Raw genomic sequence first — 13132 nt, 5'->3', positions numbered from 1 at the left:
AATTCAGGAGTAACGAAAAAAATTATACCGTTGTGATATATTTCACACAGAGCAGACGGTTTTCAAGCTGTAGAAACTTTCTGCGTATTTTTTTTACTTTATAATTTGTGCTATAAATTAACGTAAGTAATTTATTAAGGGTGTTCAAAATAGTATTACTATTATTATTACAGATATTTAATATAAAGATATCTGCCTTTTCATAAAAGGAAGTTTGGATTCACTAAAATTTTGAAATATTTTATTACAAAATGTATTATTCTATTGAGGGAAATTCAGATGCCTTTCCATATTAGTAATATAGAAGGTTGTTGAGAAACGTGACCTGCTACTGAGAGGTAATGGCGACTTCATCACTGTTACCCTTAATACGAATGTCAGAAAAGGTTATAATCTCGTGAATATGCCCGAAGTAGAAGGGCAGAATCAAGCGGTTGTGGTAAGAGCAAATCCAGCAAGAAAAGTGTTTCGCCCAAATACTAGAACTCTAAACAAGGTACCCGATGATATTCTTAATGATCCAAAACTTAATGCTGCAATACAATCTCTTCCTCAAAATTACAATTTCGAAATTCATAAGACCGTATGGAGGATCAAATTTTTAGAAGCAAGGAGAGTGGCTCTACAGATGCCCGAAGGACTGTTGATGTTTGCGGTAAGGATATGTGACATAATTAATGAATTTACTAATGCTGAGACTGTTATAATGGGAGACGTCACTTACGGGGCTTGTTGTGTAGACGACTTTACGGCAAAAGCTCTAGGGGTAGATCTGTTGATTCATTATGGCCACAGTTGTCTTATTCCAGTGGATCAAGTGTCTATTAAGTCCTTGTATATTTTTGTGGATATCAAAATTGATGCTGTACACTTCCTTGAAACTTTAAAGTTAAATTTTAAAAAAGACACCAAATTGTGTTTAGTTTCTACAATTCAGTTTGTAACAACAATACACGCAGTAGCTACAGACTTAAGAAAAGAAAATTATGAAGTAATTATACCTCAGAGTAAACCTTTGTCACCCGGAGAAATATTGGGATGTACAGCACCTGTCGTTGATGGTGTGGATGTAATGGTGTATCTTGGTGATGGAAGATTTCATTTAGAAGCAGCAATGATAGCAAATCCTAAACTTAAAGCTTACAGGTAAGCGAAGTTGATTTTTATATTTACTGCTGTTAAAACAGTACAATAATAGATGCATGTTTTTCTTCATAGGTATGATCCTTATGAAAAAAAGTTTACAGAAGAATTTTTTGAGCATAGTACTATGTTAACGCAAAGAAAACAGGCAATGGATAAAGCAATGGTAGCGGGTACCTTTGGAATTATATTGGGAACTTTAGGAAGGCAAGGAAGTCCAAAAGTCATGAATAATTTTCAGGTATTTGCTTAATTTATTCTTCAGAAGTTTTAACTGATATCTTTCTAAATAAAATAAAGTTTATGTATTTATTAATATTTCTCAGTATTGCTCATGTTCTATGAACCACATGCTTACATAACTTATGTGTAATAAAATGTGGAAGAAAAATGCAGCCTAGAAAAATAATTTAAACTAATTGCATCGTGACTAAATGAAATTGAATTTCATTTATTGTTCAGTGAATGAAGTCATGTTAAGAGATTTAAAAATTAATCTTATTACAAATTTTCAACTCTATGTTAATGGGATATAAGATATAATTATATCAGACAAAGGTCATGTGGTTTTATATCAGATACTTTAAGAAATGGTAAAGAAATTTTTATTGTTCTAGTGCAAATTAAAGGCTCATGGAAAACCATTCGTCAATGTATTGCTGTCAGAAATATTCCCAGACAAGTTATCGAGATTCCCAATAGAATCTTGGATACAGGTAGCCTGCCCTAGATTGTCAATAGATTGGGGATCTCAGTTCAAAGTTCCACTGCTTACACCTTACGAAGCTGCAGTTGTTTTTGGTCAGTCAGAACAAAAAGCTAACTATCCAATGGATTTTTATTCATCTGATAGTTCTGGTCCATGGACTCCAAATTTCAAGAAAGAATGCTGCGGGAAAGGGTGTTCAAAATAGATCATAGAGTCTGTGATATTTAATATTGACATCTGAAGTAGTTAGAAATGAATTAAAATATTTTTTGAGCTATTCCTGTTGTAAATAATTTCAGATGATGAAGCATCTTGCCGGGGAATGATACAACACATTTTGCTGTCTTGTCTAAGCATTATCAAATCAGTAAAATTAGTTCACAGTATACATTTTCATTGTGAATAAATTTAGAAAAAATCTTGCTGTGGATATGGTTTACTTTGAAGTAATACTGTTGCTGACCTTTTCTTTTTTTCTAATGTTTGTAAATATTTCTTGTGTAACATAATTAAATGTTATTTATTTCTTAGTTTATTTTGTGCTTTTCATTATTATTTTTTAATGTTACATTTATTATGCCGTTACAGTTTGGCCAAGTACGTGTTTTCGGTATCGTTTTAGAATTTGCCAGTAAGGTCGTAATTCAAATAGTAGCTACTTCTTTTGCCCATCCTAAACATTTTGAACAAAACCTTTTTAAGTCAGCTAGTTGCTCCCAAAGCTCCCCTCATGTTTTGTGTATGGCTTTTCCAGATCAAAAACGGAACAAGTTCTGGTAATTTCTAGAAGGTGAGAGGAGCCGGTACTAGGATCACTTCTTGAGGCCTAAACATCCACACCCTAAGAAATTTATCTTCCTCCACTACCGGTTTTTACGAAGCCTTTCTGGAATGGTCAAATATGATCCCACTCTCACTTAAACTAGGAAAGGTTAATTCCGATGAGGTTGGTACCACGACACAGTGCCGACAGGGTAGATATCGTAATTGACTCAGTTACCCTTGTGTCACCACGATTAATTATTTATTGACCTTAGGTAGTGCCGAGAAAAAAAGGCAGCAAAGGTCTGAGATATGTTGTGTTTTAGTGTTGTTTCCTCCCACGTCTCTAGGTGTTCTGAGAATTCCCTACCTTTCAGCCAAAAAGAGAGGTTTGGGAATGAGGATCACCCAATTCGGCTGTAGGACAAGTCGTCATACCGTCTCTATTGGCCTGCTACTCCTAAGAGCAGTTTTTAAAAGGGTACTTAGAGAAGCAGACCTCGAAAAATTACCCCTTTTAAATTTGAGCAATTATTTGGATTTGTTTCCTGAAAACAAACAAGATTTTGTGAGCCGAGAATGGTCTGTTCCTAGTGGTTAGTATCTGCCCTTCTCTTTTTATAGGGCATCAACTTCCATCACACTTAGTTTCACTTTATATCAGTATCGGTTGTATTCGATCATGTTCTTTTCCTAATTTTCTTACTAAAGTTTTAGTTTGGAAAATGTATTGACAAGAAACTTCAAAGAGCTTAAAAAATCCAAACCTATATGTAACTAAAAGCTGCCTTCATATTCATTAAAAGTGTTTAAAGGAGGGTTATTTGGTGAAAAAAGGTAACATGACGTAACGAATATATATACATATATATAATTATGTATATTTATATATATAATATAAAATAATAGACATTTTTTTAAGTACAAAAAAACGCGAGATAATGGTGTAACTTAAGTCGGTGGTTGCTATATGTTAGTGCTGCTATCTAATGTTAGTTTCTAGAACTATTGTTACATAGCTCACACTCCTACTTTTATTTCAAATAATTTTTGTGCAGTCTCATAAAGTAGGTCCACATTTATAGCATAAATACTCGTTTTTTTAATACTACTTAATATTTTAGGAACAAAAGATTTTTCTCACAAAAATTGTTGATCTCACAACAATACCTGGGGAGTGCTTCTACAATGGACTGTTTAAATTCCTAAGAAGTAAATATCTAGGTGGAATATGCTACTACCATTTCCGATGTTTCGGAACTTTGTGCTTTTGCTAACTATTACTGTACAAGTGCAAAAAATTGTCTTGTAAAATTTTCACTTAATGGAACAATAATAGTTGTCAAATTTTTTTAGAATGCACTTATTACTTACGTTAATTTAGAACAAAATATTAGTTTTTCGAATGTTCATTAAAGTAATATTAATTCCTAATCTTTGAGCAATTAGTTTTCAGAAATATAGTGCATCGAAAAATGGAATGCCTTTCTGCCATTTTTTCTCCATGTATTACCGGAAATCATTAACAGCCACTACGTGCTATTTTGTATTCTTGTAAACAATTTGAACTTGTAACTTAATTATAACTACATAAATGTTTTTTCAAAAAAGAAAATTGAGTAGGAAGCCTGATTGACGTCTTATTGCCCATAAAGTCATTTTTTTTAAGGATGATTTATTGCAGAGTGTATATTAAGCAATAAAAAACTATTCTTGTTTTAGAGGAAAATGGAAATTAATGTAACATTTAAACGGATGTTGGATATTGAATTTTTTTGAATTCATATGAAATCAGTTTTACTACATATGCTGAGCTGAAGGACCTTCAATTAATCAAACAAAATACCTAACTTTAGCGGAAGGGGAAATATTTCGGTTTAGAACAGAATTTTCATTTTGAAAAAGTGTTACTTAAAAATAGTTTTTAAAAAACGAATAAAGTTATTTTTGGAAGTCATAAAAATAAATTGAAAAAGTAAAAAATATAATTAAAGAATGATAATTTAACAACGCTGTTGCGAATATGTTAACATTAAATAAGAGGGTTCAAATACTTCTTGTTAGATAATAATAATAAACATTTCCTAATGAATATGTTATGTACATGTACATTTTCTGCAAATTTAGTCAAGTAGATAATGGAATGTTTTATTCCTGAAATTATTCTTTTAACGTTTTAAATGGTCAACTATATTGGGGTTAGTAGAAATTTTATGAAAATTGATTTGTACTAAAAAATTGAAGATTTTTGTTTTATAGATATTCTTCGAATTTGATTAATTTTAACTTTAAATTACTGAAGAAACATACGTCCAACGATAAGAAAATAGTAATAATAGTAACAAAAATTGATGTAAGATTCAGTTAATTTGTTAAATAAGGGGTGGTTTTTCGAGGTATTTTAAGAGTGTTATGTTGGCAGCACTGAGACGCTCAAGCCTAATTGAAGGGGGAGCCGCTGCCGCTGGGGCAGTATCGCGGTGGCAGTGGTGCGCTTATTACTTCAGTAGTGGCGGCGCTATGTCAGGTGCGCAGGGAGTCGTGGAGCGGGCTTCCGCCGAGCTGACCAAGAGGATTAACGGTTTGCGACGAGGAGGTACTGGCGGAGGAGGTGGTGGAGGTGGAGGAACTAGGACAAGACCGGGTGTTGTTGAAAGGGTGACTTCGGCACTGTGTGGTGGTCCAGACAAACCGGCCAGATTTAGATCTGCCTCCAAGCCAGCGCCGCCTCCTAGGAGAGTGATCAGGCCAGTCAGCAGAGCTGATGAACTATTATCTGACGAGCTATTTCTGTGTCAGCTCTTCAAATATTTTTCACCGGCCGAACGGCGAACATTGGCCCAAGTGTGTACTAGGTGGCGAGAAGTACTGTATCGCTCGCCAAGATATTGGACTGGATTAGTACCAGTGGTACGTTGCAAAGAGCTTAAATGCCAAGCTGAGCGAGCTAGATTGTTCGCATCGTTTGTTAGACGAGGTTTCCACTCGCTTGCTCTGCTCGCTGCAGCTGATGAAGATGCAATAGACCTTGTTCACACTTATCCATTATCTGGCAAACATATACACTCCCTTAGTCTCAGGTGCTCCAGTATCACTGACCGCGGGTTAGAAACACTTCTTGATCACTTACAGGTATGTAATGTTTATATGCACCAGCGACGTATATGTACTTCGCTGTGTTTTTTGAACATCAACATTTTGATAACATTGTTTTTTACATGTCGTTCACTATACTTAATTTCATTCAACTTGTAGGCTTGTGATTGATTTAATATCACTTCATTCATAATTGACGTTTTTTTATGTGTGTAAGGTAATTTTGAAGCAAGAAAGTGTTAATCTCGTTAAGATGTAATAATTCAACCTAAAGGATTTGGCAATTATCGGACAGCTTTGCTCTTTTTTAGGTATTAAATTTGTACGGCGAATCTAGAGCAGTGAAAGTGGTTGTTTTGTGTGTAATACCTCCTCTGCACTATTCACTATCACTATTAATTACATGCTACTACGAGATCAGAGGACGATTTATACCACCGCTCAGGCTCTGTTTCGCCTCAAATTATGGCTAGACAATTTTTCAAATATTCCAAAATTAATTACAATTTCATACAATGAAATCTTCTAGAAATTAGACCCGACTTGAGAGTCGCGCTTAAATATATTTTTCAGAACAAAATCTCCAAACACCCATTACCGTCAGTAATTTTGAATTAATGTCAACTGAGAATGCTGTTTATTGTATTGTGCACGTAAGTAATGAAAGTTCAGAATGTGGAAATGCATTTGAAAATGGGGTAATTACACACTTTCTGATATTAAATTAATTGTCTTTATTCCAAATTTTATAAAACAATATAAATTTACATATATTATCTTTTAGAAAGTAGACCATTGACACTAAATGGTCAAATCACCGTCAGAGGAGTTCCAGACTTATAGACAAATAAAATGTAAATAAAAAGTACATATCATTTTTTAAATAAAAATAAACTACTGGTGAGATGTACCTAATTTTATGTTTTATAAATATGACCTTCTTTACATTAGTATAAACATAAATAAAATAAAGAAATGGAATGTGTTCCGTTAATAAAGAACATAAATAAAACAATATAACAACAAACTGGTCACCTTCTTCAGACTAAAACCATTGTTTGAGGTCAGTGATTTTTTGTCCAAATTGCTACAAAGTGATGAAAGTGTCTTTTTAACACAAAACTTTATTTATGTCTATAACATATTGTATAAAAAGGGAAATTTGAAAGCTATTGTTAAAGAAAGTTTCTGTTAAAATTTTGTGAAACTTTTGCGATAGTTTTTAAGTCTTATTAAATACATAAACTTTTATATGGATTTCTTTTTTCTTTTGCAAAATATTTAGTTTTACTTAATTGTGTGATTGCTAGGAAGTTGGAACTCAACTCGTACAGCTGAAAGTTAATGTTTTGTAAAAATATTTCAAATTTGATGATGGGATCTGTGAGCCTAACAAGATAAAAGAAAATTGTTTCGAAAATAAAAGGATAAAAGGGAAACTAGAAGTGATCAAACATAACTTTGATTGTGGAGTTTTCTGAAACAAACATCATTCTTAATTCGGGGTAGACATTGCTTGTGTACATATGTTACACAAAATGTCCGCTATTTTTCATTCATCAGATTATGTATTATGTATGATTAAGTATTACTGGTACCTTTTGGTTTACAGAAATTCGGCGAAATTTTATCGTAGGTTTTTTTATTTCAGCAGATTGTAAAGTCTAGGTAAAATTTGGTTTTTGCAGTTTCCCTTTTTTTCTGCGATCAGAACTACAATCACCCTTCCTAACAGCATGCTTTTTTGCACGCCGCTTTCAATCTATGTTATAAATTTCCTGTGGTAAAGGTTGGCTATTTTATCGCGTTGAATCTTGGATAAGGCTGTTGATGATTTTTTTTTAAAAAGAGCTATCATACTCATGCAGGTTTGTACGTAAGTAGGTAGCTACGAAGCCAAATCCTATGCGACCAAAAAGACCTATTATGGCTATCTTAACCCTCTGTCCTCAAGGTAAATCATCGTTCACTTTTTCACAAGGTGGGGTCGGTTCCGACCCTATATATTTTGGTGTAAATTTTTTTTGATCTCGCCTGCTTCTCATTTTGTTTTTTAAAGTAAATATAAACTAATAATGATTAATGTTTTAATAATTAATGTAAACTATTTCTTTATTTGTACAACTAACAAGGTGTCAATCATTTCGTCTGTTATAAACAACGAGAATAATTTCCCTCCTTCAAAAAGCTCTCTGGCTTCACCCTTTGGCCCTAGGAGATGTGTAACAATATTTCTCTAAGGAGTTTTGGAAAATTTTGATTTAAGAGGTTTGTCAGACCATATAGTTTCCCAATTCTTTCCTAAATTAAAATTTATTTCTTCTCCATCTTCGTCGTCACAACTATAACTTACGTCCTCATCTCCTGCATCGAAAACATCGTCCTGATTACCATAATTTGATAAAAGGTCATCCTCTTCTTCAGAACATGTTTCTTCCACAGATTCGCCATCAGATTCAGTCTTTTGTCTTAAAAACGCCGCCCTGTGCAGCATGGAACCTGTATGCAGGAAAAAAATAAAAAGTAAATTACTTCTGATTTTGTACAAATAATCTATTAATAACTGCTTACATAATGATGAGTTAACGTGATTATTTAGGTTAAAAACAGACTTAGAATATATTTATTTCAGTATCAAAGCCAGAAATATTTCTGTATTATTTTTAAACAGGGAACAAATGTTGGAGCCAAGTCACCTTTGAGAACATTTCTGTTTCAGGAAGAATTGTTGACGTTGCTCAATGGTCTGTAAATAAAGTAAATACTATTTTATATGAAATAACAAATTCGGAGGCTTTAATTGAATAACGTTAAAAATAGAAAAAGTATTTTTTCGGATTAATTAGTCCTCAGTATTCACGTTTCATTTCAATACGTTTAGATTAAATGTGAGTGACACATGTCAGCTGTTTAAGACACGATTTTTTTTTTTTAGTTTAAATACTTTCAGTTTCTAGCATTTAATGGAAATCTTTTTATTAAACGACAATAGAGTTAATTAAAATTTGTAGGGTATTTATTATACTTTTCTTTGATTCTGTCATATCTTCATGGACGCGTGAAAGTAGGATAGAATCTCTAAAAACATTTTTTCACGAAAATTTAATTTTTAAATGAATCCATTTAAGTGAATATTAGTTTGAATTCGTTGGTTTAGAAACCTTTTACGGTTTCAATTGTGAGAAAATCCTTAGAAACCGTGAAAAATTTGAAGGAAATAAAAAAAAAAGTTGCACATTTGTGTGATAAATATTAATAATATTAGATGCGAAGGTGTTACCTGCAGATGAAAGCTACAACTTGCTAGAAAACTTAAAATTTTTATTCCCAATTTTTAGACATTAACTCAATTCAAAAGCTCTGCTAATTAAAGTTATTATAATATTTAATTATGTTCAGGTAATAGATTATAGATTTAAATTTAACAGGAATATTTGCCAAAGTAAACCTTTTTGAAACGTTATTCTTATTCTTTATTCCTTTATTGTTCAAGTAAAAAGTATTGAAGAAGAAAAATTAAAAATCTTATGAAGTCCAAACATGAGTAAATATTATGTTGAGAATCTATCTTTCTGCAAGACTTAATGAGCAAGAAAACTTGCTCATTATAACACGATAATATTATGATAATAATAATATTTATAACACAATAGCTGAGTGATTTGTGGCATTGACTGCCAAACTGAGATATACTGTACCATAGGTTTCATTCCATCTTTAATTTAAAAATTTGAAACTATGTTTACTACTCTCCTCCCTTCTTGATACCTAATTGATAGTTGCAAGACTGAAAAAATAGGCATTAAAAAAAGTCTATACATTCCAATAAACTACATTTTTTGTAAAAAACTTTAAGCGATTATGTTAGAAACGGAACGACATCTATTAATTAATATAGATTAAAAACCGCAAATAAACAGAAATAAATAAATAAACCGAAAATTTCATGAAGTAAATTTCAGCAATACAAAGTCATGTGAGTGTTCTCCAGATTTTGAAATTTCTATTAAAGTAATTATTTTTTCAAAAAAGTACCTTTTTTGACAGTATAATCAACTCTTGCACTTAGTATAAAAGTTCATGAAATATTTCTCTAATATTTGAAGCATTAAGCCTACAGTTTCCTACCAAAAGGGCTCTTCAGCTTGTTTTACAGATGAGTAAGTGAAAATTAACTCATCTCAGTGGTTCTAAATATGTGCCTCTTTGATGTTCTCTCCCGCACAATAATGCTTACCCACGTCTATCGTGTAACTTTGTGATCTATTTTTTTGTTATATCCCTGTTTGGATAATCCAATTATTCATTATTGGTATAAAGTGAACTTTTATGTTGCCTTGCTAAGTTAACTGACCCTCAATATGCCATAATGGTTTCGTTAGCTTAGTGTTTGTGTTTGGCAAAATTATTGTTTATTTATTTCATCGGGCAGTAATTATCTAAAATTTTCGTTCGCTACACTTTTAATTGCTTTTAGATATCAAATAACAAAATTTCAGAAGATAGTTTACTTCTTAGAAATTATAATATTAAAAATATTTACTGCTTTTAAGCAAATAATATCAAGTGCTTTCTGTAGTTATATTGCAATAGGCTATTACACAGATTAGTTTTAGTAATCTCTTAACCTCTTTAATATTTTGTTTCTTGGTGAAAATACTCGTTCTATCTAGCACATTTTGCATATCAAAATATTTCTGATGCACTGAATACCAAAGAAGTGTACCCTCCTTAGGAAACAATACTTTGTTCGTTAAATATCGGTGAATCTAAGAACAGAAGTTATTAAAGTTACAGTTTTATTGATTTCCTTGATTTAAAATTATCTAATTTAAACTAAATCCTACAAAACTTTTTTCTACAAAAGTGTTGAAATCTGAAATTGATGTACAAAACCTCTTGGTGAAGTTGGCAGAAAAAAATAAAACTTGCTTTTTCTTTTTAAATTTACTTTTTTTTTTTAAATAAATAATAATTTATTTATAATAATTTCAAATATGAATGCACGATTTTTGTGTTACGTTAAAACAAACAAATGGAGTGAAATTAAAAGAGGCGTTTAAATTTTACTGCCAAGTATTTTTCAGGAACATAAAAAGTTTTAAAAATGCAAATAATGGAGTAGTGGAGCTAAGATTATATTTCTTTTTTATTGTTTCATTTGTAATGTTGTTCAAAATTAAATCTCCGTAATTATTTTTGCCAACTTAGTCATTTTAATTACACAAAAGATTAATTTATTCCATAATAGAAGGTAGAAGGAAAACATTTATTTTGTCAAAATTCATGTGGTTTCTATTAGTAATTTACTCAGCTCTACTAATTCTCTGCAAATCTAATTTTTAGTTTTCTCTTTAACTTTAAAGAAATTACCTCGAAAATCCCCAGGTCTTAAGTAATTTTTTTATGTTGTCATGTTAGTCATCCTTTTTTGCCAAAACTTACTATTTATGTTTGTCATTATTTATGTTTAAGACAAATTATTCAATATTCCATTAAAAGAGCATGTTAAGATTCCATTAAAAAATTTTGATTGATATTAAAATATATTTTACGTTTATTTTTTTCATTAATTTAAGGCACACCACCATCATTTACACTTGGAGCAATCTCTACGCCGGCTTCCAACCAGTGATCCTTCGTAAAAGACAACACTGCCCATCGCTAGACAGTGAGCTTATTAAGAGTTCATAGGAATAATTATTTTTAAAGAAGGCGATTTTTTTTTTACAATTGTAGAGCTCTGTTTCAAAGATGAGCGACCAATAAGGGCGCAAGACTAAGACAAAGCGATCATACTCTCACTGATACATTTAAATATCTCACAAAATGTCGCATTTTCAACAAAAGATATAACGTTTCCATTCTATTATCTTACTGCCTGTAAGAGGACCTATTGTATTTATTTCAAATTTTCTCCTGGAGGAAAATGGAGTTAAGTTAAGAAAAGCTAGGGAAATGTGTAAGACAAAGTCGAGTGAAGGTTTTGACCATAAATTTCACGATAAAGTGACTTAAGTTTTAATTAATATTAAAAAAAAAAAATCAATGGTTTTCTGGCAGTCTCCTCTCAGGCTAACTGTGGTTGGAACACATTTTCGGATTAACTGATATTGGCAGTGGTATAGCTGGTTCTCATTTTTGTATAGATATATTTGTAAAACACTTAAGTTATGTGAGTTATCTACAATAGTAACTTTTGCGAGAAAGAAAGTTCGTAATATGGTTAATTTCCAAAAATAGATGCCATGAATTTAAGACAAGTTGATTCCAACTTTGGAAGAAAGGGTGGCGCCAAGGTGGTACATCAGGACTCTAGGTGCTGAAAGTGGGCTAGTAATGTTGGGCGCATGCCCTAGCTTTGGTTTGAATGACGTCATCTAGTTTGGACCATCCATTCTTACTGTTCAGACTATCTCTTGCACAAACTGGGTACATCAATGAAATTCTGTCTAGACTGGATGGCTCCTCTCTTTTAAAAGGTCACATTTTTAGCCAATGCTGCTGGATTGATACTAGATTTGCCTCAACAAAACTTCCTTGTATTTGGCATTGAATTCTACACCTCATATTTAACTTAATTCAGGAGCGTTGACATTCTTTTACATTTAAATGCGAAATATTTTCATGAAACTTGGTTTAAACAATAGGGCAGTGAATAAAAAATCATTGACATAGGTATTGCATGATAACAAAAGTGTCAACCAAACAATCTCGTATGAAACAACCACACGACCGCATACAAATTTGTTTAACAAATTTGATTTACGAATTCTTTTAAAATTAAATTTTGCTGAACGTCTATCTGTCCTTCTATAGTTTATAGAAGGCCTGCCATGAAGTGCTGTCAGGTATTACAGAATGTTCCTAGTTAACACGACCACCACATGGCAGCGTCACTCATCAACGTGGGCTGTAGGATTACAATTCAGAGTTAAAACTATGTACCACCTAAAAACAATGATATAAAAACAACAGTTAGTCTCGGGAACAACTGTAACTCTCAGAAGCCGTTGAGTTCAGCAAAGTACCAACAGCGTTAAGGTTCTTTATTTACTTATAGAACAATCGTTAGCCCTGTTGTGACATTTATAAGTTTGAAACAAGGGGGCTAACTGTGGAAACTAAAGGAACCCGAGCAAAAAGTGCTGTAAGAATATATAGGGATGCATGTGATAATGAACATTGGTCTAAACAGGAAATGTGGCATAAGTACAAATGCACCCGATCTGCATATACATATTTTATTTTATAAAAAACAAGCAGTGGAACGAAATGCAGAGCGGATGCTTGTTAGTGGAATTCCAAACAAACTTTTGGAAGGCTGGCTTTGAGAGAAGGCACATGAATGAAAGTCCCCGTATGAGATGTCTCGAGGAACTAGTGGGAATGAGAGAAGTTGTAATCGATAGGGTAGGAAAG

General features: G+C 32.2%; 2 protein-coding genes across 4 annotated transcripts in view; both read left to right on the top strand.

Moving 5' to 3' along the window:
* Positions 1-323: 323 nt before the first annotated feature.
* Positions 324-2387, top strand: Dph1 (diphthamide biosynthesis 1). 2 transcript variants are annotated; one of them, XM_074143102.1, is made up of 4 exons: positions 324-1146; positions 1219-1384; positions 1761-2065; positions 2152-2387. In XM_074143102.1, exons 1-3 carry the CDS (start codon positions 404-406, stop codon positions 2055-2057), a joined length of 1206 nt encoding a protein of 401 aa, XP_073999203.1. In that variant the 5' UTR covers positions 324-403; the 3' UTR covers positions 2058-2065; positions 2152-2387. The 2 variants fall into 2 exon arrangements, with proteins under 2 accessions (XP_073999203.1, XP_073999193.1); XM_074143092.1 differs by having other exon boundaries at positions 1761-2387.
* A 2624-nt stretch (positions 2388-5011) lies between these two features.
* LOC141449379 (uncharacterized) overlaps positions 5012-13132 on the top strand; it is a 73383-nt gene continuing 65262 nt past the window's right edge. For both annotated transcript variants that reach the window (XM_074118792.1, XM_074118796.1), the window contains exon 1: positions 5012-5746. In XM_074118792.1, the coding sequence (XP_073974893.1) occupies positions 5027-5746 (720 nt within the window). In that variant the 5' untranslated portion in view covers positions 5012-5026. The remainder of the gene's footprint in view (positions 5747-13132) is intronic.

Source organism: Rhodnius prolixus, unplaced genomic scaffold (assembly GCF_049639745.1).
Source record: "Rhodnius prolixus isolate KJV_2025 unplaced genomic scaffold, Rpr scaffold_1, whole genome shotgun sequence".
Lineage (NCBI taxonomy): Eukaryota > Metazoa > Arthropoda > Insecta > Hemiptera > Reduviidae > Rhodnius > Rhodnius prolixus.
The sequence above is the reverse complement of the archived record's forward strand: the minus strand, read 5'-3'. Positions and strand labels throughout refer to the sequence as shown.

Excerpts from the sequence above, each read along its gene's own strand:
- Dph1 (XM_074143102.1), top strand. The coding sequence starts at position 404 with ATGCCCGAAGTAGAAGGGCAGAATCAAGCGGTTGTGGTAAGAGCAAAT. Across the intron at positions 1,147-1,218 it reads CCTAAACTTAAAGCTTACAG|GTATGATCCTTATGAAAAAA; the intron begins GTAAGCGAAGTT and ends TTTTCTTCATAG. Across the intron at positions 1,385-1,760 it reads AAGTCATGAATAATTTTCAG|TGCAAATTAAAGGCTCATGG; the intron begins GTATTTGCTTAA and ends TTATTGTTCTAG.